At 45.9% G+C, this 22,661-nt stretch overlaps 1 protein-coding gene across 1 annotated transcript in view; it reads left to right on the top strand.

The window, feature by feature from the left end:
* Positions 1-22,661, top strand: part of F13A1 (coagulation factor XIII A chain) — a 149,851-nt gene that overhangs the window by 107,899 nt on the left and 19,291 nt on the right. The window contains exons 10-12 of the mRNA XM_025890867.2: positions 7,044-7,197; positions 14,659-14,946; positions 20,196-20,356. Of these exons, the coding sequence (XP_025746652.2) occupies positions 7,044-7,197; positions 14,659-14,946; positions 20,196-20,356 (603 nt within the window). The remainder of the gene's footprint in view (positions 1-7,043; positions 7,198-14,658; positions 14,947-20,195; positions 20,357-22,661) is intronic.

Genomic DNA, 22,661 nt, shown 5'->3' with positions numbered 1-22,661 from the left:
ATGACACCTGTGTGAGAGCCACAATGGTTGGGCAGAGTATTGTGGGAGCACACGGAGGGAGGGGCAGGGAGGCTCCCTGGAGGGATTAGTGCCTGAACTGCGTCTTGAGGGACAGTTTGTAGTTATTCAGGCCAAGTGGGTAAGAAAGAAGCCAGAGGAAGGAAAGAATCTGAGGCAGAGGGGACAATTTGAGCATCCGAATGGGATGTGTGGGAAATGACAAGCTGTGCAGGCTCAGGAAGAGTGACGTGTCAGGGATGTAGAAGATGAAGGCAGAAGGAACTGAACTCCTGTAAAGGAGTCCCCACAGGGGAGAGACTCGAGCCCCGTGGAGCTGGGACTTGAAAGGGGTGGCCCCGAGCTGGGGGTGGGGGGAGGTCAGCGGGAAGGCTGTGTCCGCTCCACACCCACCCGAGAGGGCGGGGCCTGAGCTCCGCAAATGGCAAGAGGCGGAAAGGAGGAGGCAGCCCGGAAATGTTTAGGAAGTAAAATAAGCGTGAATATTCAGACAGCAAGATCGGGAATTTGAAATACACAAAGGAGATAGTATTGCTTCCATGGAGACTACCATTACAGTTGCTAGAAGCCTGGGGAAAAAGGCAGACTGTATTTCGAATTTCATCCCCCTTGGTTTCACTTCGGGATTTGGAGATTTATCCCAACCTCCCCAGCTGCCAACTGATAGTTTATGATGCTAGGAGAACCTCTTAATGGGAAATCACTCTAAAATTCACAGAGCCATGTTTTTATATTTTTATTATACTTTGTTGCTGCAAAGAAAGACAGAGGGAGCAACCTCCCTCCAAGAGTGAATTGCCTAATAGCTGTTAATGCAAATGCTTTTTGCTATTATTAAATATAGATCGGGGTGTTATGCATGTCATCGGGATTCGCTGATTATAATTACTCCTCTCTCAGCCACTGCAGACTTGTCTGACAGAGCGGACGATTTGCTGCTTTGGCACGGGCTGAACCCCGGGGCTGAGCCATTTATAAGAGATGCTCAGGCTGTTGAAAGTGTATGGAATCTTTTCTCAAGGGTGCCCAAAGTAGGACCGCATGGGGGGCATCGTATTTAACTTTAATGAGAGTGTCCATGACTCAGGTTCAGAATGCATCCTCCCTTCCCTTCTCCATCCTCTGGCTGCATAAACTTGCCTGTCACACCCCAGGCAGGCAGCCTAGTGTGCCTTTTCTTGCCTCTCGCTGATTTCTTGGTCATTCCTTACTCACTTCCGGGCTGGATTAAACATCGTGTTCACTGACGTTTTTTGATCTTCTCAGAGCCGTGGTCTCCTTTAGTTAAAGCAAAATCCAAAATAAGACGTGAAGGGGAGCAGAGGATACAGGCTTCCAGTTATAGAATAAGCCACGGGGATGAAAGGCACAGCATGGGGAATATAGTCAATGATGTTGTCATAGTGTTGTATGGTGACAGATGGTGGCTACACTTGCCGTGAGCACAGCATAGAGAAGTTTGAATCACTATGTTGTACACCTGAAATTTATGTAACATTGTGTATCAACTAGACTCAAAAAAGTAAAAATTAAAAAAAAGAGGCATGTACATGGGAAGGATCCTATCTCTGCCCCTTCTCCTCTCCTCCTCCATTTTAGAAATGTATTCTTCACATTTCTAGATAGCTTCCAGGGCTTGAAGCTTATTTCTCATGCCCTCAGTGCCATGATGAGGACCTCCATTCTGGAATCCCATCTGCCTTTTCTCTCCCCAACTAATGGCGGCCTTTGGCTTCTCCAGGGGTGGGGGGAGGAGAGAGCAGAACAGTGCTAGGGTCTGAAGTCCTTTCCCGAGTTCCCCGTGTTCACTGAGCACTTGGGGGTTGCTGCTTCTCTTCCATCTTAGCTTCCTCTCATTGGCTCTGTCCTCCCCTTCCTGCCAGCCCACCCCAAACCTGCACACACATGCACACTCGAGCACATGCCCACCCCTCCTTCCCTCCCTGTCACTGAGCTGATTTTTGCAGCAATGATGATTTGTCCCCCAGGGCCACAGTAACTGCTCCATTGCTCAGAAGCTACATAGCCTTTCCCATGCTCTGGACCGGAGGTTCTTTGTATACAAACTCTACAGACACTTCATTCTCAATTCAAGGTTATTTTGCTACCACTTTTTAGCCCATTTTCCGGGGGCTCCTATTCTGATCTAAAATAGTTCATCCATTTATTCAAATAATGTATAAGATTCTGGAATCACGTTGGCTTCTCTTCTTAATCTTCTTCATGCGTCTTGCCAGAAATACCTTCTAAAAAGAGCATGCATCCAGCCAGGTCTGTGATGCCCATTATTACCCTTTGAGCTCTGTATAACATTGAGCTCTATGAACTTGATTCCTAGCCCACCTCCTTTCCCTCCTCTTTCCCTTTTCCTGTTTATTCTCCACAGTCTAACCAGAATCATTCTTTAAAAATGTAAATAAAACACATTCCTCCCTTGCCCCCAACCTTCTAATGGATTTCCACAACCCTTACAATAAAACTGAGCACAAGTCTTTACAAGATTCTATGTGATCTGGCTCCTGGCTTTCCTTCCACCTCTTCCCTTGCTCATTTCCTTCCAAGTCATACTGACTTTCTTGCCTCTTCTGGCAACACGCAAACATACTCTTGCTTCTGAGCCTTTATATATACTGTTCCTTTTGCTGGGAAATCTCTCCCCTACCCTCAACCACATGCTTGCACGTTTGACCCCTCCTTGCATCCAAGTCTCTGCTCAGATCACCTCCTCAAAGAGGTCTTCACTCAACCCACTCCACCCCCACCTAAAATCTCCCTTCCTGGCCTGTCTCACAACACTTGCCTTAGTGTTATTATTTCTCTCCCTTCTAGAATATAAGCTCCATGAATGTATCCTCATCACTGAAAACAAGTTCTGGCACAAAGTAGTCATGAATAAATACCTGTTGAATGAATGAGGATGGATGGATGAATGAAGCAAACAAGCAAACAGAAGCAGAGGCAGAGTACCCTGCTAAGAACTGAGTCTCAGAGAGATAGGATCCAGATGGTGCCCTCAGGTGTTGGCAGTCCTGGTGGGAGATGAGGCACAGGGACAGCAGCAGACAGCACACACACGGACCTAGCAAGCGCAGAGTAGAAGGATGGCAATTGTACCAGAAGGTTCGTGCACCAGGACAGTATCCACTGCCTCCATGCACTCTCAGAGGAGCACCACTTTCTCTGCACAGCCTGTTTTGTAGTTATCTCTAGTTAGGAACAAATGAACAAAGCAAATCTTCCTGGATCCTGAAAAAAGAGTTTCCATCCGTAGTGGCAAAGAGCATAGCTTCTGCCAGCAGTAGACATGTGCTTACATTCAAGGGGCACGTGCAGAACTTTGTCGAGAGGGGGACCCTTAGCTTGCAGCCCCAGCCCACCTTTGCTGAGCCACAGGGGCTCAGCAAGCACCTCAGCAGAGGCTGAGTAGAAGTGCCCGTGTCTGACAAAGGGGCAAAGTTGTGCCTGGCACAAAGTTTTGCCAGCCCCTGTGCTGAAACCAGCACCAGATTTCATGTTGGGATGCCCAGGTTCTATGTGACCACAGTCCCCTCAAGTATAGGGGTAGGACAAGATGGTCACTAAGACTCCTTTTCATTCAAAAGAAATTAGCCTTCAACATAGGGCTTTCTCCAGCAGTACTGATCTAGCTATCTGCCCTGCAAGAATGGCACTGTTAAACCCAAGGTGAGAGACAGTGAGTAACTTGCCCAAAGTCACACAGTGTAGATCCAATATTCTTTCCAACGTCACCTGCACTTACAACTGTCTACCATAGACATGCAGTTGGCCTCGGGTGGGGGCCTGTCACCATTACTCTTTTAAGCCCTCAGTGGCTCATACACAGCCAGGATGAGGGGCCATTGCACTGGTGGCTGAAACCGAAAAGAAAGCTTGCTAATGTCAATTGGAAAGAATACATTCTCTCCGCACCCCCACAACATACATAGGCAATAGCCATTTCATATGTGGGTTTCTCCTCTCCTCTCTCCACAAGGGACAGTGCTGCTGGGCTGGCCTGAGATTTTAGCCCACATAAATTTCCTAAGCTCTATGCTCAAGGGGAGACAATGATTTAGCCACTTTTCATATTTAGCCTTGTCTCCCTGGAAAACCGTAAACTGTTGTAAGGGCTGTTATTAAGAAGATATTTATCAGCATTGTTGCTCTAATTTGCAAGAGGAGGAGGCTGTTTGTGCTCGTATGGCCTTCTCCAGAGGGAAAGCCAAAATTCTCAGGAAGCTCTTTTAAAGTTTCCTTAACTTTTTTTTTTTTCCCAAAATGACAAATATCCCTGGTGTCTGCCCTGTCATGTCCTATCCTAATTCCTAAATTCATATTTTGGTCTTGCACATCCTATGGCTAGTGCCACAAAGCCGTGATTATTCTGCTGAAGAATGAGGTCACCATTTATCACCCCTCAGGTATCTGAGGCCCATGTATGGAACCACTTGCACCCCAAGCATGAAACCATCTTACCACCTCATGGCGGCGCTGGTGGTCCGGTGGGGCTGCGTGAGAGAGGCAATGCACTGTGAGGGTCAGGGAGTGGGCCAGCCCAAGGTGAAGGTCAGGGAATGGGCGATGGGCCAGCCCAGGGTTTCAGCCTCCAGCAGCTCCCAGCTATGTGACCACAAACACTTTGCTGACCCTTCTTAACCTACTTGGCACCCTCATCTATAAAATAGGGATAATAATACATACCTCACAGGTGGTTGTTGTTGTGAGGTTTAGATTAAATAATTTGTTAGTGTCCCTGAAACCTTGTGGCTCTTCAATGAATGTCGGCTACTTGCTTTCACCTTAGTAGAGGTCAGAGTCCATGTAAATTCAGAACATTTTGTGAGAAAGTAAAGAAAAGTTGCTTTTTTTAACCTCAACTTTGAAAGTTGGGGCTTTATCATCAAATTCCCCCATTACCTAATAAAAACCATTACATTTTTACTCAGTTTTAAAGTTTACAAGTCATGGTCACATAGATCCTATTTTGCTTGGTGCTGTCTCATTAAAGTGTTCCTATGAAATTGGCAGAAGAAGTATAACTATTTTCATTTTCTAGAAACAGGAACTGAAGTTCAGAGAGAATAAGGTAGCTTTCCAAAAGTACACATTCAAGATCAGAACCTGAGGTTCTTGCTGATCCAGTGTGTCTCTGACCCACCCTCTCTGACCTGTGGTTGTGGCAGTCCCTCTGCCTGTCACAGCCTTCCTCTCTCCATTTTTTTTTGGCTTTATTCTTTTTAGCTTTATTGGGGTATGATTAACGTAAAATATTGCACACATTTAATAGATACATCTTGATGAGTTTGTACATATGCATACACCTGTGACATCTTCCCCACAATGAAGGAAGTACACATGGCATGGCCTCCAGAAATTTCCTTGTATTCTTTTGTGAGTTTTTGTTGATTGGTTGGTTGGTTGGTAAGAACACTTAATATGAGGTCCTTTAGTTCGCTAACTCCTATGCATCTTCCCGTTTTCAACTTGGCTGTTACTTCCTAGTCACCCTCCCGCCCTGCCCCACCCTGCCCCACTGCCCCAGGTGCTCTGGTGGTATCTTAAGCATCCCCCCCACCCCGGGTACTTATTGTACTGTATTGCCAGGGTCTCAGGTCTGGGTGTCCAATAGAATTAATTGAGACCTTCTTTTAAAAATAATAGACTTAGCGTCCCACCCAAGACTTCCTCATTTTGTTATCTTTTTTTTTTTTAAGTTCCCTAGGTGATTCTAATACACAGAATCTCCCTTACTAGAGTGTAAATCCTACAAGAACAGTGACCAAATGCATTTTGTCCATCTTTAGGACTATAGCACTACAGCGTCTAGGCAATACTATTAATTTATGATATTATTATTATTTATAGAGCATTTGATCTATGCCAGGCACTATGATAAGTAATTTACAGACATCTATTTCAGTTAATTTTGCCAACCACTGTGAGGAAGACACTATTATCACCCTATTTGAAAAGAGTAGGGATGTGTAGCTTGGAAAACATTTCATGAACACATCAGAGACTGTTTTCAGCTGGAGCTCCTGATAATGCACTGTAGTTCATGTTTCTACCTGCTCCCATGCTAATAAATGGGATCCTAAGAAAGTAGTTATAAAGAATATAATAAGAAGACTCTAGGGGAGTCTCAGGCACAGATTTAGACATTGTCTCTAGAAAGTAGAGTGATAAGGCAGAATGTCAGAAGAGCTTGGGATCAGCTGGCATGGCCCCAAGATGCTGTCTCCAAATACTACAAATAGCATGGTTTCATTGCTGAACCACCACAAAATTGCCTGAATTTTTCCTGATAGCCTAATACCATTTTTCAGTTAAAATGTTTTTGGCTGCAAGTAACAGAATTAAAATGACTTAAACATGAAGAGTTTACCTATAATTTTTCTCATGTAGATAATCCTAAAGTAGGCGGTCCCAAGGTTGACTCAGCCATTTAACAGCATTGTTAAGTCCGCACGTGCTTCTTGTCTCTCTACTTGGCCATCTTTGTATTGGTGGCAGTGTTTCTCTTCACTGTCCCAGGGTAGCTACAAAAGCTCCAAACATCAGCTCACTTAATGTGAAAACATTGAAAAGGAGAAAGGGAAGGGCAAACTCTCTCCTTTTATAACTGAGAAGAATCCTACCCAGAAGCCACCCAGCAGACTTCTTCCCAGAAGTAGGCCACACAGCCACTGCTGGATTAAAAGCAGTCTGGGAAAATGAGTAGCAGGTGTGATGGTTTTGGCTCTTTCTGAGGAGGTGGAATTCACCAGCAAGAAAAAGGAGAGAAAGAAGTGGTTGACGTTTAAACAATCAATAGTCCAAATACTCTTCATTTATAACACCTGATAACTAAAATAAGCTAGATTATCCTTCAGATTCATTTTAAAACAAGTTCAGCCCAATGAATCCAATGTTGTTGAAGAAAGGAACATGTCCACTCTAGGGATCTGGGATGGCTACACCACTGAGAGAGATTCTGATGACAAGGACTTCAGATGGTAGCTAACGCTCTCTTCTCCTGTTTTTAGGTCAACAGTGATCTGGTTTACATTACAGCCAAGAAAGATGGCACTCATGTGGTTGAAACCGTTGATACCAGCCACATTGGGAAATTGATTGTAACCAAAGAAGTTGGAGGAGATGGCATAAAGGATATTACTGATACCTACAAATTCCAAGAAGGTAACTTACTGCCCCTGAATGAAGATTTCTTTGCCCAAGTTTGTTTAATACTTATCTGCTGTCACAATGAAATGTGTTCTGGAGAATACACCATAAGCCCTCATGAGGGAGACACCTCACACCCACAATTTCTCCTTGTAGTTTTCTTTATTTGCTTTGAGCAGAATTCCCCTTCACATCACTTGTGAAGGCAATTTGGTTTAAAGTCATGTCTCTTTAACGCAATACAGTTCTTGCTCACAAAAACATAGAAGAATCTTAACTTTCAATAATAGAAAACACTGTATAACTAATGTAATTTTAGTTTAATAATAGAAATTTAAACAGCCATTCATGGTTGTTTAGTACTTTACAAACTATTTGCACATACATCGTTCTATTGAATTATCATGGAAGTCCCTTGAAATAGATAATACAATATTAACAAGACAAAGGTCAAAGGCCCATTTCAATTATAAAATAATATTAATGTTAATAATGTTTATTGTGTAGACAGTTTCAAATGGAGCTGTTGAATTCAAGCCCATTTCAGTCAGTACCAGGTGCCTACTCTATGTCTAGAATTGTGTTGGGTGCTGGGGATCCCCACGGTGAGCAAGATTCAGTTTCTGTTCCTGGAAAGGTGATAGGATCATCGTGCTGAGGGTGTGGGGAACAAAGAAGAAAGACACACAGTCCAACCAGGAGATTCAGAAAAAGCAGAGCAGGGTAAGAGAAGTCACAGACCACAGTTGAAGAAATCTAGACAGGGGCTTCCAGGCAGTGGGAACATGACCAAAGGCATCCTGGAGATGTGAGTTAGCCGGTGTGTTTAGGGTCCTAAAAACATCAAGCTCAGAGTGCCAATGGTTAGAGACAAGGCTGCCCAAGGTCAGTAGTGGACAGGAGGTAGAGGAGCTTGCGTTTCTTGATGGGGAACGTGGAGTATATTTTACAAATGATTCACCCGCAGAGGTTCTTAGGAGTGGCATTTATGTTAGTGAATGGAGAGAAATGACAAGTAATTAGCATATACCTAAATATTCATCAGTACTCCTGAAGTGCTAAGGAGTACAGAATTTGTTTTAAATATTTTAGACAGTCTCTCTGCTCTTATTTTAAAAAGCAATTTGCACTATAAAGAGAAAGTTTGCTGAATTGAGAATTCTCACACATTGTATTAGAAATTCAGGATTTTTGTCACCTGAACTAGTGAATTTTTGCTATATTTCTGAAATGGTTCATTCTTTTTTTCTATTGGTTATCATCCATTGCACAACATAGATACAAATGTGTTTTTTTTTTCTTTTTGGCTTTTTCCTGAAATGAGAGTTTAAAAAAACCATAAGTACAATAAAACAAACAAGTAATGCCCTCTTGTTATAGAGTTATGGACAAAAAGGTTGGGAAAGGAAAAATAAAAGTCCCTAGGAAAAGAGAAAGAGGGACGCCAGGGTGGCTCAATCGGTTAAGCGTCTGCCTTCAGCTCAGGTCATGATCCCAGCATCCTGGGATCGGGCTCCCTGCTCAGTGGGGAGCCTGCTTCTCTCTCTGCCTGCCACTCCCCCTGTTTGTGCTCTCTCTCTCTCTCTGACAAATGAATAAATAAAATCTTTAAAAAGAAAAAAGAGAAAGAAACTAGCTGCAACATTCACCCATCTATTCATTCATCCATTCAACAACTTGATCTTAACCACCCACCATATTCCCAGCACTGTTGTGTAGGGATGCATAGTCCTGCCTTCCTGTCTAGCTGGAGAGATGAGCAGGAAGCAAGCCCTCACCACGCTGTGCAGCAGGTGCCCAGAACAAGGCACAGAGAAGGGAGTTCCGAATCAGACTTGGGATCCTGAAGGACATTAGTGGTGGGCTCACTGAGACAGAATGAGAAACAGGTATTGGCCAGGTGAAGCACGAGGAGAGACTTCTCCAGGAAAAGGCAGCCCACCAGGGATTGTGGATAAAGTCCTGGTGTGGAAGAAGTCTTGAACAGACAGTGTAGAGAAGAAGTGGTGACCCTACAGGGAGCCATCCAGACAACCAGCTGTCTTTTCTAAACCACACAGCAGAACGCCATTGTCATTAGCTGTCATCCGTGGAGGTGGCAGTGAAGGCCAAATCTGGGTCAGATGTCAAAAGAGGAAGGACCAAAAGCCAGTCCAATGGAAGAGGAGTCAGGGCTTGACCAGGGGTGGACACCAGATTAAAAGAAATAAAATGTGCCCACTCTGGATGAGGAAGATAGCTGGAGGTTCAGGCTTTCAGAGTTTAGCAAGGAGGCAAGGCTGAGGGAGGTGGACCATATGGGGGTCTGGTCCAAGCAGAAGAACCCCTAAGTCAGCATAGATAGTTATGAGACACCCCATCTGGCTTCTGGGCTGGAGTTTGATCCCAGGAGGTTAATTAGCCTCTTAACCAAGAATGGCAGCTGCATTTTAAAGTCTGACTTTAGGAATGACCGAGTGGGGTGCTATTTACAGAACAATGCAGACACTGTGCCTAAATCTGGCGGGACCGACAGTGATTACTGATGTCGCCACAGGCCCCTAGGAGAGGCTGCTCGCATTCATGGTCATACATTTGTCACTCTGATTCTCATTATTGAATCTCTCATATAATTGCCCTATCCATAAATGCTGAATGTGGCCACTAAAATGTGGAGATGAATAAAAACATAGAGAAGAAATTATTACCAGATTCAGGAATTAACTATTTTAATTAACTAAATTGTGGAAAGATCATTTTTCATGCGGAGGATGAACAAAAGCTTAATATTAATTTTATACCTTTTTTCAAATATGTAAGATTAGGAAACTATAAAATTTTGAAAACCAGAATTCTTAAAACTTTTGCAGCCATCTGTCTTCTTTTATGATGATGTCTGGATCCCATTTCCTTTTTGTTCCATCAGTCATTCCCTCTGCCACTTGTATTTCCATGTCTCCTTCCCCATTTAGCTCCTTCCCATTCGCATTTAAGCAGGATCCAGTGTCACCTGTGTTTAAAAAAAAAATATGCAACTTTTTTTTCAGCAATATATTCCCCACCAAATATGCCCCGTTCTTTCTTCCCCACTGGCCTCCATGGCAGGCATCTTGAAAGAACTGCCTGTCCTTGGCATGCCATTGCGTGCCTTTTCCTTTCTTTTCTCACCTACCATCCCCTGAGTTCTGCTACCAGCCACAAGTCCTTGAAGCTCCTTTTCTTCTTCTTTTTTTTTTTTTTGGAAGATTTTATTTCGTTTTATTATTTGAGAGAGAGCATAAGCAGGGTGAAGAGCAGAGGGAGAAGCAGACTCCCCGCGGAGCAAGAAGCCCATTGCGGGGCTCCATCCCAGGACCCCAGGATCATGACCTGAGCCAAAGGCAGATGCTTAACCGACTGAGCCACCCAGGCGCCCCTTGAAGCTCCTCATCTCAAGGCTGCCAGGACCAACGGATTGCCATGTGGAATAAATGTTTGCAGATCTCAGCTTGCCTGAGCTTCCCGTGCCTTCTGTTGCTGCTGCTCAGCCCCGAATCTTGACATTCTCTCCCCTCTTTGTTCCTATGACACCACTTCTCCTGGTTCTATCCCAACCTACTTGACTCTTTTTGCTATCCCCTCTGCAACTCTAAGCTCCTCTTTTTTTCCCTCACCTCTGAATGGTACTTATTCTAGGCCCAGTCCTCAGGCTTCATTCCTACCCACTTTATGTTCTTTCTCTATGGCTGGCATTATAATCACATATCTACTAATCACCCCTCAGTTGGTGTCTCTGGCCCAACTTATCTGTTCAGCTCCACATTCCCCTAAGTCTCCCAAGAAACCTGAAACCGACCCTTCCGAATGCCGCCTTCTCTCACTGCTTCTCTTCCCTGGATCTGTTTCCCACCCCTCCACTCCAGACCCCAGTGAAGAGAACCAGAGTCCCCCAAAATTTAGCAGCTCGAGAACCAATCGCACAGCAAACCCTCTAAATGTCCCCTTAGAAATAGTTCCAATTCATCTCCTCTCCTCTATCTCTATACTATGGCCACTCTGAGAATTCAGTGGTGTGAGGTGTGGAAAGCCCTTAGCATAGTGCCTGATACAGAATAAGCGTCCAATAAAGTTAGTTTCTGCTCCTGCTAGTAATTCTATTCTTACTACAATACTACTACTATTAATCAGGGTATGAATATTTTCTCCTGGCTACCTGCTGTTATTTCCCAATTCCACCTTCCCACCACAGCCTCCTTTCCCTTTGTCTAACCCGTGCATTGCTGCCAAAGTGACATGTTTAAAATATAAATTTGAGCCTGTTATGACACTGCTTAAAAGCCCTTGCTCTCCTCTGTTGCTTCGAAGGGCATTTCAATCAAAGCTCACCAAGCCTCTGCTATTTGCTTTCTGGGCCCCCTCACTGCACCTCCTGACCACACCCACAGGCAACCCAAGCAGCAGCTAGGAGAGCGGCTGACAGTCCTCCAGAGAGCCAGACTGCCACTTTCTTCATGCCTTTGCTCTCACTGCGGAGAGTAAAACCTCTCCAAGAAGGCTTCCCTGCCCCCAGGTGGTGTTGAGTCTCTCCTCCTGTGCCCTGCCCCACATGCGAACGTCTGACCCGGCATCTGTGGGGGACACACGTATAGCGATCCCTCTGCACTTGTCCCTGAGACCCATGAGGGAAGGGCTGTGCTTCTCATCTGAGCCTAGCACGGTGCCTGGACATCATAGTGCCTCAAGTAGCTCCAAATCCTCAAATGAATGGTAATGCCGGTGGCTCTTTCACAGGTGAATTTAAATGCACATCACATATCCCAAACTGGACTATTTAGTATCTATTAAAAGATGAAAGTTTTGTCTCTGGATGAAAGCAAAGTGCTTTTCCAAACCTTGATCCTTCAAAGACTCTGCCAGGCCAGGTCGTAGGTCTTGGGAACATGGAGATGCGTTCTAGTCGTGAAAATAATGTTATGCAGTGTTAAGTCCTGGGCAAAGGACAGAAAACCAGGTAATGTGTTAGTGAGAGATGAGAGGACTGGGCTTGGAGACACATTACACAGGGTGATGGAAGGGGCTGCTCTCTGAGAAGGTGACATTTGAGCTAACACCTGAACAATGAGAAGAAGCTTAACAAACATAAAAGGGCACTTTCATTACATCCAAGTTAATGGAAAGATGCTTTTGACCTTGTTCCTGGAGGCCACAGAAGAATCTCAGAAAATATAATCTGGTTTTAGATCATTCTCCCACAGCACTAAATTCATGGTCCTGAATTATGTAAGATGTCAGAGCATAAAGCACAACTGCAGAGAGATGGCAATTCTGCAGAGCTCTAGGGAAACCCTGACGTTCCTGCCTCCTCTTCTGGAATGACTGCCTGGCGACTCCGGCTCCCGGGACAGGCTGATCCCCAAAGGGGACCCAGAGGCTCATCCATCTATGATGCCATATAAAGTCTCCCGTGGCTCACCACAAGCCTTCCATTGCCCCTTCCCCTCATCTGGGCCAGCTCAGCCTCTCTTTCCCCAGATGGCACCTCTCTGACAGGTAGGTCCCTGCTGCTGGTGTTCCCCTCCCGCATTTTGTCTAAATGCATATCTGGTGCCCATCCAAAGCGATCATCAATAATGCTCTCGTGAGGAGCTGTTGGCCATGTGCTTTCCGCAGAAATATTTTACTGCACTTTCCTTGTCATAGCCCCTCCTTCCCTTTAGAGGGAGATACTGTCTCCCTCCTATTGCTCTGTAAACACGTGCTCTAGCCAATGCTTGTCCTAGACCCCTTGTTCCTGGCACATTCTTGCCATCTTGACAATCAGAGAAATTGTTAACACACACGCACATTCACGTTTGTTTGCAACACCTCCTGGCATTTTTGGTCTTTGCAAAGTACTAGTAGCTGCCAGTTTTTATGCATGCCTCCAAACCTCCTAAAAACCCTGTGATGTAGGTGACCCCCCCTTTTTTTTTTTACAAACAAGGACATGGATGGTAATAATAGTGCCTGCCTTGTGGAGTTCTCTGAGGCGTAAACGAGACAATGCCCAGTATGCCCTTCACCACAATACCTGTCACAGAATTCGCTCTCAGCGATAACTGTTGTTGTTAATTGACTTCTTCATCTGCATTGCGTTTCATTGCTAAGTAGAAGGCATTATCTTGAAATTAATGAATTTAAAAGCTCACACTTTTATGTCCAGGTGATTCTTTTTTGCTAGCCATTCCCATGACTGGTTTTTACAAGTCCAAGAATTGGCCTCTGTGCCTTCAACAATGCACTAAGATGTACCCAAAGGTATTCGGGGGGTAAAGAGAATAGAGGCTATCTCTCCACACCTCCTCAAGCCCTGTCCGCTCAAGCCGAGCATTTTGTCCGGGGCTCTGTAAGGAACGTCAGCCCAGCTCGGAACCAGGAGGAGCAAGCTCTGAGGTCTGACTTATATCTGTATTTCTTGCTTCCACAACAGCACAAAGCTATTGTTTGATTCTTCCAGAGCTCACCCCTTATCCTCCTGTCTCTACCTTCATCTCCTCCACCACCATCCTGGAAATCCCACAGAAGACATTTTCCTAAAAAGAGCACACACATCTCCAACTGCATTAGAACCTCAGTGTACCCCCAGATGCCAGTAGGTGTCCCTCAAAAAAAATGTAGTTGGCGTCAGATGAGTTTGGGAAGTCTTACGTTAATTAAGTCGCCTCGCTGTGGGGCTCAAGCTCAGAACCTCTGCTATCAGAGGCTGGAATCAAGACAATGAACATCTGGAGGCCCCAGACAACCCAGTGCTCCCCCAGGGAACTTGGCCTTAGAGCCCTTTGGCAGGGAGGGCTTGTTAACGACTTGCCAGGTCTGAGTATATGGGGCGGTGCGCTATTTGTGGGAAAAGTGATCTCTACACTCTGCCGGGGGATCGGCGGGGAGGATGACAAGAGAGGAAGGAGTAGAGGGCAGGACGGCAGCTGCCCAGGGGTCAGCTAAGCAGGAGAAAGTGGGACAGGCCCACGTGGAAAGAGAGACGAGGAAGACAGGTCTTATCAGAAAGACCCGTGAACAGGAGAAAACTGGTATAGCACAATGTAGAATGGCAAGATGCAACTATCGCCAAAATCTTTGCTTAGAGACCCCCAAATTCTAGCTAGGATTAGGGGAGGGAAGCAAATTGGCACCACTATTTGAGAGGAGTTGAACTGGGCCAACCCTGCCTGCAGAACCGCGAAGTAGCAGCCCTGGAGAAACAGCCCTGAGAGCAACCCCTTAGCACCCTGCTTTCAGATAAGCCCCAGCGATGCCAACTAACTTGGCAGCCTGGGCAGGTCGTAGCTCTCCAGAAACCTGATTTTGCAGAATTGGTAACACCGGAATAATGATGACACCTGTCTCGAAGGGCAGTTGTGTGGCTTACAGAGGCAACCGGATCAGTATAGCACACAGTGCCCAGAGCGCAGCGTGTTTATTAATTTCTCTTTGATGGATTGGATTTCTTTTCTCCTGTCATGATCTCTGCATCTCTCCTAGGCCAAGAAGAAGAGAGGCTGGCCCTGGAAACTGCCCTGATGTATGGGGCTAAAAAGCCCCTCAACACAGATGGCCTCCTTAAATCCAGGTCTGACGTGGTCATGAATTTTGGAGTGGAAAATGCCGTGCTGGGAAGAGACTTCAAGCTAACCATCACCTTCCAGAACAACAGCCCCAACCGTTACACCCTCTCAGCCTATCTCTCAGGCAATATTGTCTTCTACACGGGGGTCTCCAAGACAGAATTCAAGAAGGAGACATTCGAAGTGGAGCTGGAGCCCATGTCTTGTAAGCTAACAAGGGGGGCTCTTCTCCCCGGGACTTGTTCTCTGCCTCCCTGTCTGGCTTGGTGCTGTCACTCATTAATAACTTCCTGTCGGGGCACCTGGCTGGCTCGGTTGGTTAAGTGTCCAACTCTTGATTTCAGCTCAGTTCATGATCTCAGGGTTGTGGGATCGAGTCCCGCTTCCGGCTCTGTCCTCAGTGGGAGTCTGCTTGAGGATTCTCTCTCTCTCTTTCCCTCTGCCCCTTCCCCTTACTCCCTCCCTCTTTCTTTCTCTCAAATAAATAAATGAATCTTAAAAAAAAAATAACTTCCTGTCAAAGTTAAAGTTCTGCCACAGAGCTCAGGAACAGGAACCCCATAGGAGAACCTCCTTCTTCTAGAGGGGCCTCAGATTTCGGCTTCACCTCTCATGCATAGAAGTGAACACTGAAATTTTCAAAGCCTAAAGCCCCATGAGTCATGAAAATTAAATGTAACTTCTTACTACTCAAAGTGGGGGCCAAGGACCTGAAACATGAGCATCCCCTGGGAGCTGGTTAGACATGCAGACTGTCAGGTCCCACCCCAGATCTGTTGAACCAGGATCTACATTGTAACAAGATCCCAAGGGGATTTTAGTGCCCAGGAAAGTTTGTGAAGCACCTGTACCAGAAAGCAGCACCCCCCTGCCCTGTATCTCTCTCCCCAAGTCAGGTAACATTTTGGGGGACTGCCCCAGCAGGAATGATGTGTTTTGCTTTACCATTTAGAAAGTAAAAGATCTAAGCTCTGCATATGGGCCATTTCTGAAAACTCATCTGCTGATATATTGGGACGGGGGAGAGTCCACCCTTGGGAGAGGAGACTAGAGCCTCGGGATGTGCTGTCCAGGAGCTGCTGAAGGGCTTTGTTCTCTCTGCCACCTCTCATGGGGTCTCTTTCTCGTCCTTGATCCTGCCCAGCCTCCCTCGAATACATGCCCTTCACTATAAAAATTCAGAATACTTTAAGCAAGCTTGGGCTCGACGATCTTCAGCTTACATTGGGAATTGCAGTTTTGACCAATCTCATTTCTTGGGGTACTAGCATTTAGGGGGCACAAAGGTTAGTCACATAACTGGTAAAATGAGTTACCCGGGAGAAACTGGTCTCCAGGCCAAGCATGTTGAGTTAAAGCAGGTTGGAAAGGACCTGAACCTTTCAGGGCACTGGATTTCTATTGACCTGACATGTGGCAAAGAAAAAAAAAAAAAAAACTTTAAAGGTGTACAAATAATAAGTTTTACAACATGAAGGCAAGCAAGACTAATATGCCCCCGGGGATGACCAACCCACACATCCCAGTTGTTTTCAAGCTTTCTGGATTCAGTGGCTATCCCAAGCCCCAGTGAGTACCCTTGTGAGGCTATAGAAAGATATTCCCAGAAAAATGGGGAACATTCCTAAAAATCTTAATTCCAAGAAACCTACCCAACCTTAGGGGAACAAATTTCCGGAGCTATGGTAATGTGACTAACGATTAGGAAATCACCATGGTATATATTTTTTGGAAACTGAGAGATCTAACAATTTTCCTATCCTTCGAGGTAGGAAAGGTAATTCTTAAAGACAAGACTAGTCAGTATAAAGGACTCAAGACAACAGGCAGACACAGTGGAGGTTAGAGAAACTGAGTCTTGGAATTAGACAAATGGGGATTTTAGGTGTGACTATGTCACCTACCGGCTGTGTGTCCCTAGGCAAGTTACTTAAGTAATCTGAGCTCTTCCGTGCATGGGAACAATACCATCCATACCACAGGGTTGTAGATTCGTTCCCCAAACCTTTATTTCATGCTTAATGTCTAGATGCTGTTTTGTGCTGGAGACACAGCAATGAACACAACAGAAGGGCCAACCCTCATGGGGCTTGTGGTCTTAAGAGGTGGGGGCTGGACAATAAACATAATATACACATACAGTATAGTTATAGTATAGTTATACACATAATAAGAAAATATAAAGCAGGGTAAGGGAAGGAGGGAATGTTGGTGGGGTGGGATGATCAGGGAAAACCTCTCTAACGGGATGACATTTAACAGAAACCTGACAGAAGGAAAGGAGCAAGCTTTGCAGCCAGAAGAAATTGTAAATGCAAAGGCCCTGAGGCCAGAGCATGTTTGATGTGTTCAATGAGTAGCAAGGAAACCAGAGTTGGGAGCAAAAGTGGTAATGGAGAGTGATGGTGTAGACCACATAAAGAACTGTGGGCCCTTGCAAGGACTTTGGCTTTGATTCTCAGTGAGCTGAGCTGGAGGAGCCGTTAGAGGATTTTGAGCAGAAATGAGGCCTGATCTAACTTAGGTTTAACTATATACCATCCTTTCCCATCTCAGAAGAATCCCATCTCCTTCCCCTTTTCTCCCTAATCCAATAAGAAAATGAGCTTCTATGAGTTGATAAGGCTGGAGTGGCATGATACATTAACCTTCTCAGTCACTGATCTAGGGACAGTGACCAGGTGGAATTAACTGTATGCAATAGGTTGCCAACTGCAATCTAAAATAAATGGCAAATAATAATAATAAAATAAACTGCAATGTGTTGCAAAAAGCCACCTGATTCTAGACCTTGATCAAGCAGGTCAGAGTACACTCCTAGGAGGCTCGGTTGCAAAGAAAGTTTTCCAAGTAGAATGGGAGGCATACTTTCCAGATTGATGATTAAAGAGAATGTGTGGGCTAGAATCAGCTTGGAAGATTTGAATAACTTAAACCTTCCAGTACCTTCAAAGGTGTTATCATTTCCACTTGACTATATTTAGTTTTCTTTGCTTTTTGGAAAAAGAGATGAGGCAGCTCCTATCTGTGTCTCCCTCGGCTTTCCCCAGACACAGTAAATGATATTGGCAGGAGCCCAGTTCCACCACTCATAGAATGAAAACCTATTCTTCTTTCTCTTGCCACGTTTAATAACTTTATCTAGAACAATTTCTTGTGCAGTGGCAAAACACAGCACTTACATAACATACTATTTCAGGAGCACTGTTCTCTTGGGCTTGGAAGCACAGCCCAGTTTCCTTAGGGCTATGATTTAGAGAATGTTCTACCCCAGAGAATAATGTCCTGGTGCCAACATTATAAAGGTAGCAAAAGTCTCCGTTAAGATTGGTAGAAAGAAGTCAGAAATATCTCACCAACCTCAAGGAATCCAATGGTCAAACAGAGCCCCCCCCCCACCCCCCAGTAACAACCAGAGGAAGTCTGGTTTTTTAGTATTGCTGGAGGCAGCTAGAGACAAAACATATGTTCCTCAAGGCATACCATTTGCCACTCCATCCAACCAGAGATGGGGCCGTGAAAAACATCCCCCCTGTGCTCATCTGAGGTTGTATCCAGTCAAGGGATGGAGTCTTATGTGTCCGGACAATTATTTCTAGGGGAGTCATGGAAGAAATAGGGTCCAGTCTCAGGCCCAAAGAAAGCAATATGAAAGGGTCATTAAAAAAGCAGAATTCGAGGGCCAAGTTCAAGCCAAAGTCCTCCTAACTCTGGGAGCTTCTCAAAGTTGAATATGCATCATGTGGGCATCTTATTCAAAAGCAGATCATAATTCAGTGAGTTGGGGTGGGGTTAGGGGTGGGTGGGCCAGAGAACCTGCGTCTCTTATGAGCTCACAGGTGATGGTCTGCTGGCTACACTCCGAGCAGCAAGCACCTGGACTGTGAGGGCCATACCTTCCACATGAACAAAGGCTTCTACAGAGCTGATCCTGTGGGGATCGTCCTGGTTGTTGGAGCAGTATCCCCGCCCCCCCCCCGCAAACCCCAGCTGCACATTAAAATCAGCCGCGGAACCTGTAAAATAATGCCTGGGCCCCAGCCTCCAAAACTCTGATTTAATTGGTCTGTGATTTAATTGGTCTTAATTCAACAGGGCGGGTTTTTAATGTCCCCGCCAGGACTAAGAACTCCTCAGTCAGAGGCCTAGAGGAGGTCACAGCACCTATTCATCTGTGAGGGTGATGAGCATGTCCTGATGTATCCTCGCCTGTGGGCCAACAAGTCAGGGAGCCTTCCCTGTGCCCTGGCTCGCCCTACACAGTATCCCGTCCTCGTTTCAGGACTGCTGTTCACTGGGGACTGACTATCCCCTGCACCTGCATGTAAAGCAACGGACCCTGGGAATCATTCCTTTCAATAACTTCCACAGGGAGGAGGAATCTTTGGCAAAAGGCAGACATTGGGCAAGGAAGCAGTGGTGGAGATGTTCCATTTGGTGACCATTTGCAGAGCCTGTGTTCTGGGCATGGGGATGGAGGCGTTGCCACCCATTTCCCCACTAGGCCAGCTGTCAATGCAGCACTAGCACCTGGCTCTGAGCAGGTGCAGCAGGTGGTACACCATGGCCCGGGCTCAGCCTCTTTGCTCTCTTGAATCCTGAGCAGTGAGAAATGAAAGTGATAGAGAAAGCGGGCAGTGCAGCCGAACAGGACCTCACTATTATATTCAGAGCCACAACATAGCATTCCCGCCCTCAGCCCAGATGGTGAATGGAGGGGAGCCTGGACCACTCCCCAGCCTCCAAATGCCAGTCTCACTAGCCTATCCTCAACACCTAAAAGCTAACGTCAGTGACTTGAGGAAACAGGCATTCGGCACAGAGGTCCTTTACACTGCAAATAGGAACGGGGTGGGAGAGAGCTGAATGCCTAGGGTAAAAACTGGTTTCAAAGGCTTCTTTCCCTTATATTGAAAAATCATGTAAGATTGGTACAGAAAAAGCTGGAAAGAAAATGTGAAGCGCTATAAGGAAAAGGTTTAGGTAGTTGACAGTTTTGCTCAAGGGTGGCCTATGGCCTGAGAGAGATGTTTCTTGTTGCACAAGGGGGCAGTACGTGGACTGGTGGCCTTGGGTTTCTGTCATCTTGGGATTGTCCATGGTCAACTCAAAACAGCCACAGTTAAAACCCCTTGGTCCTTGATCTTCAACATCCCTGTCATGGTTTTGCATTTTTACAACAGGAAAAGCACTGCTTGGGAAAAAATGACACACTTTCTCTAGTAAGGCTTTCCTGAATATTAAATTTCTAGCACATGCTTGTTTTATCCAAGAAGCACGAGACTTTGTCCTTGATTAAGTCTTTGTCCTTCACCTTGGCTGTGCTTCTGGTGGATGTTGAGGTCCTTTTGCTTCCTTGAATCCTGATGAGGAAGGGGATGGGGCACGTGGGCAAAGTCAAGCAGGTCTAACTCAGGTCCTGATGTTCTGTATGTTTGTTTTTCCTCCTGCCAGTCAAGAAAGAAGAGGTGCTGATCCGAGCGGGTGAGTACATGGGCCAGCTGCTGGAACAAGCGTACCTGCACTTCTTTGTCACAGCGCGTGTCAACGAGACCAAGGATGTTCTGGCCAAGCAGAAGTCCACTGTGCTGACCATCCCCCAGCTCATCATCAAGGTCAGTTTTACCATCTCAGACAAGGGAGAAAGGCAAGGTTGTTGACTAGGCACCCAGGCATACTTAGTGTGTGTGTGTCTTGCTCAACAAAAAAAAAGTACGGGGGCAGCTAAGATTCTCCTGTTCTTTGAAAGAAGTAAACTGCACTATACATAGACACACGCACATATAACACTTTTCTCTCATCTCCAGATTTAAATATATAGATGTGGCTGCAGATATAAATATAACCTGTGGGTATAAACATACTTGTGGAGGAAGATAAAGATGTGTAATGGATACAGATCGAATTTCAGTGTCTCCAGAGTAAAGTGGGTCAGGCAGGGCATGAAATGGAAACCACTGGGATCATCTCCCACCTGCATTTGGGACATTGAGATCTAACTGTATACAGTAGGATGCACTCACTGAGATGTCAGCTTGGTGACAGCGAGTTTGTATATACATAGATGCCTTGCAACCACCAGCCAGATGAAGACATAGAGAAGTCCCAACACTCCAGAAAGCTCCCTCATGCCTTTTCCAGTCAATAATCCCTTCCTCCATCACAAAGATAACCATCTTTCTGACTTCTATCACCATAGGGTTATTTTGCCTGTTTGGCTAGTAGTTTTTATTTGTGTCTCCATTTACCACCAGAAATCTCTGCCCAAATGGTTCAAAGAAACTTGGCAGAGGAGGGCAGAGAATGGATGGAAATGGAAGACAAATATGGCAACTTGTTTGCTCCCTCTTTTTGGGAGCACTGGCAGCATCTGTAGCCACATCCTGAGACACCTTCTTGTCCTGTGAGCAGAAACCCAGGCCTCCGTCCATGTCCTTGGGGTATGATAACCTTATGTCAGCCTTACCCAGGGATTAGAGGCCTTCTCAAGTTGCTGGAGATCTTTTTTTCTAAAAGTGATTAAAAACATTAGCACAGATCTTAAGCTTCATTCTTCTAAGGTGATCATCAAAGTTTACCAAGTTGCGCATATTTTAAATGCCCCCAGAGGTGGCAGGGGTAGGGGGACAGTAAGCCCTGGGTCTTATGAACCATTTGCTGTGAATCATTTGTAAAGCTAATGACTGTCATGGAGCACTCAGCAAGGCAGCTGCCAATGGGTCTAGCGCTGTGCACATGGCACTTGAGGACGGCCATATTATGAGTCACCCCAGGGCGAGGCTTACGCAAACACACACAGGTCATGCCCATAGAGACAGAGAGCCCAGGTCCTTCATTTTGAGAAAGGCTTAAGTCATCCCGAGGCCTTCCCCCCTCAGGCCCCGCCCATGGCCCATCAGAGTGCCATCCACACAAGAGGCCTTAGAAGATAATCGAACAGTGAGGTCGTGCAGGTTCTGCAGGCAGAACAGGAAACAACTGCAAATGGAGGGTGGCATGGGGCTCCTCCAGAGGGCCCATCAGTGCTATAAGAACATGCATTCGCTAGCATAAGGTGCTGGTACCGGAACCAGGGCCCCCCCCCCCGCCAATGGCAGGTGCTCCCTGGGAGACCTGTCCCACTGGAGGTGGGGCCTGCCTGCTCCGCTTCATTAGGAACCAACGCCCCGTCCCTGTGAAGGGCTCAGGAGAGAGCCCCTCCAAGCTGTGGGATGCTCCAGCCACAGCCTAAGATAGAATTTAATTGCACCACTGACAATAAACTGGATGTATAAAGGAAACTAATACCTTTCATCTTTTAGACATTATTTATGTGAAGCACTATTTGTTAGTTGTCTTCTGGGTTTCCTTAAAGAGCAGTGAAATTCCCCTGGGGCAGAATGGAAATGCCCTCTGCCACAAGTTGAGTGACCTGGGGAAGGGCAAGTGTCCTTTAAAAGAGTTACGGGTTTTGTTTTGTTTTTTTCTTAGTTTTTATTTCCGTAAAGGTATGGGAGATGCTGTTCTTGGAGGAAATTTATTTAGAGGTAGGACCATTTGACCGGGAAAACCTGGCTCCTGTCCAGTGTTGTTTGTTCAGGAAAGGAGGCAGGAGGATCCTCACCTCAGCTACCCCTAAACCACTAACCTCATTAATCATGCCAACCCCAGGGATGAACTAAATCCAAGCAAGGGAAGAGGTGCTGCTGGATAAAGCACCTCATACCCTAAAAGCAACCCAGATGTCACCGAGCTGTGAGGGGCTCTGGTTCCAGAAACTCTGGCTCCTGGGCCAGGGACCTGGGATGCTGCTTGGCCTACAGGAAATTTGATTGTCCTGAGAGTGACTGAGAGAGGGAAAGAGGACACAGAAAAAGAGGGGAGGGGGGAATCAGGGAGAGGAGAGGGAAGATGGTGGAGGAGAGGAGAGGAGAGGAGAGG

This window comes from Callorhinus ursinus, unplaced genomic scaffold, assembly GCF_003265705.2.
Source record: "Callorhinus ursinus isolate GAN/ISIS: 27379988/994484 unplaced genomic scaffold, GSC_fseal_2.0 scaffold26, whole genome shotgun sequence".
In the NCBI taxonomy this organism is placed as follows: Eukaryota; Metazoa; Chordata; class Mammalia; order Carnivora; family Otariidae; genus Callorhinus; species Callorhinus ursinus.
This window is presented reverse-complemented; position numbering and strand designations above follow the sequence as displayed.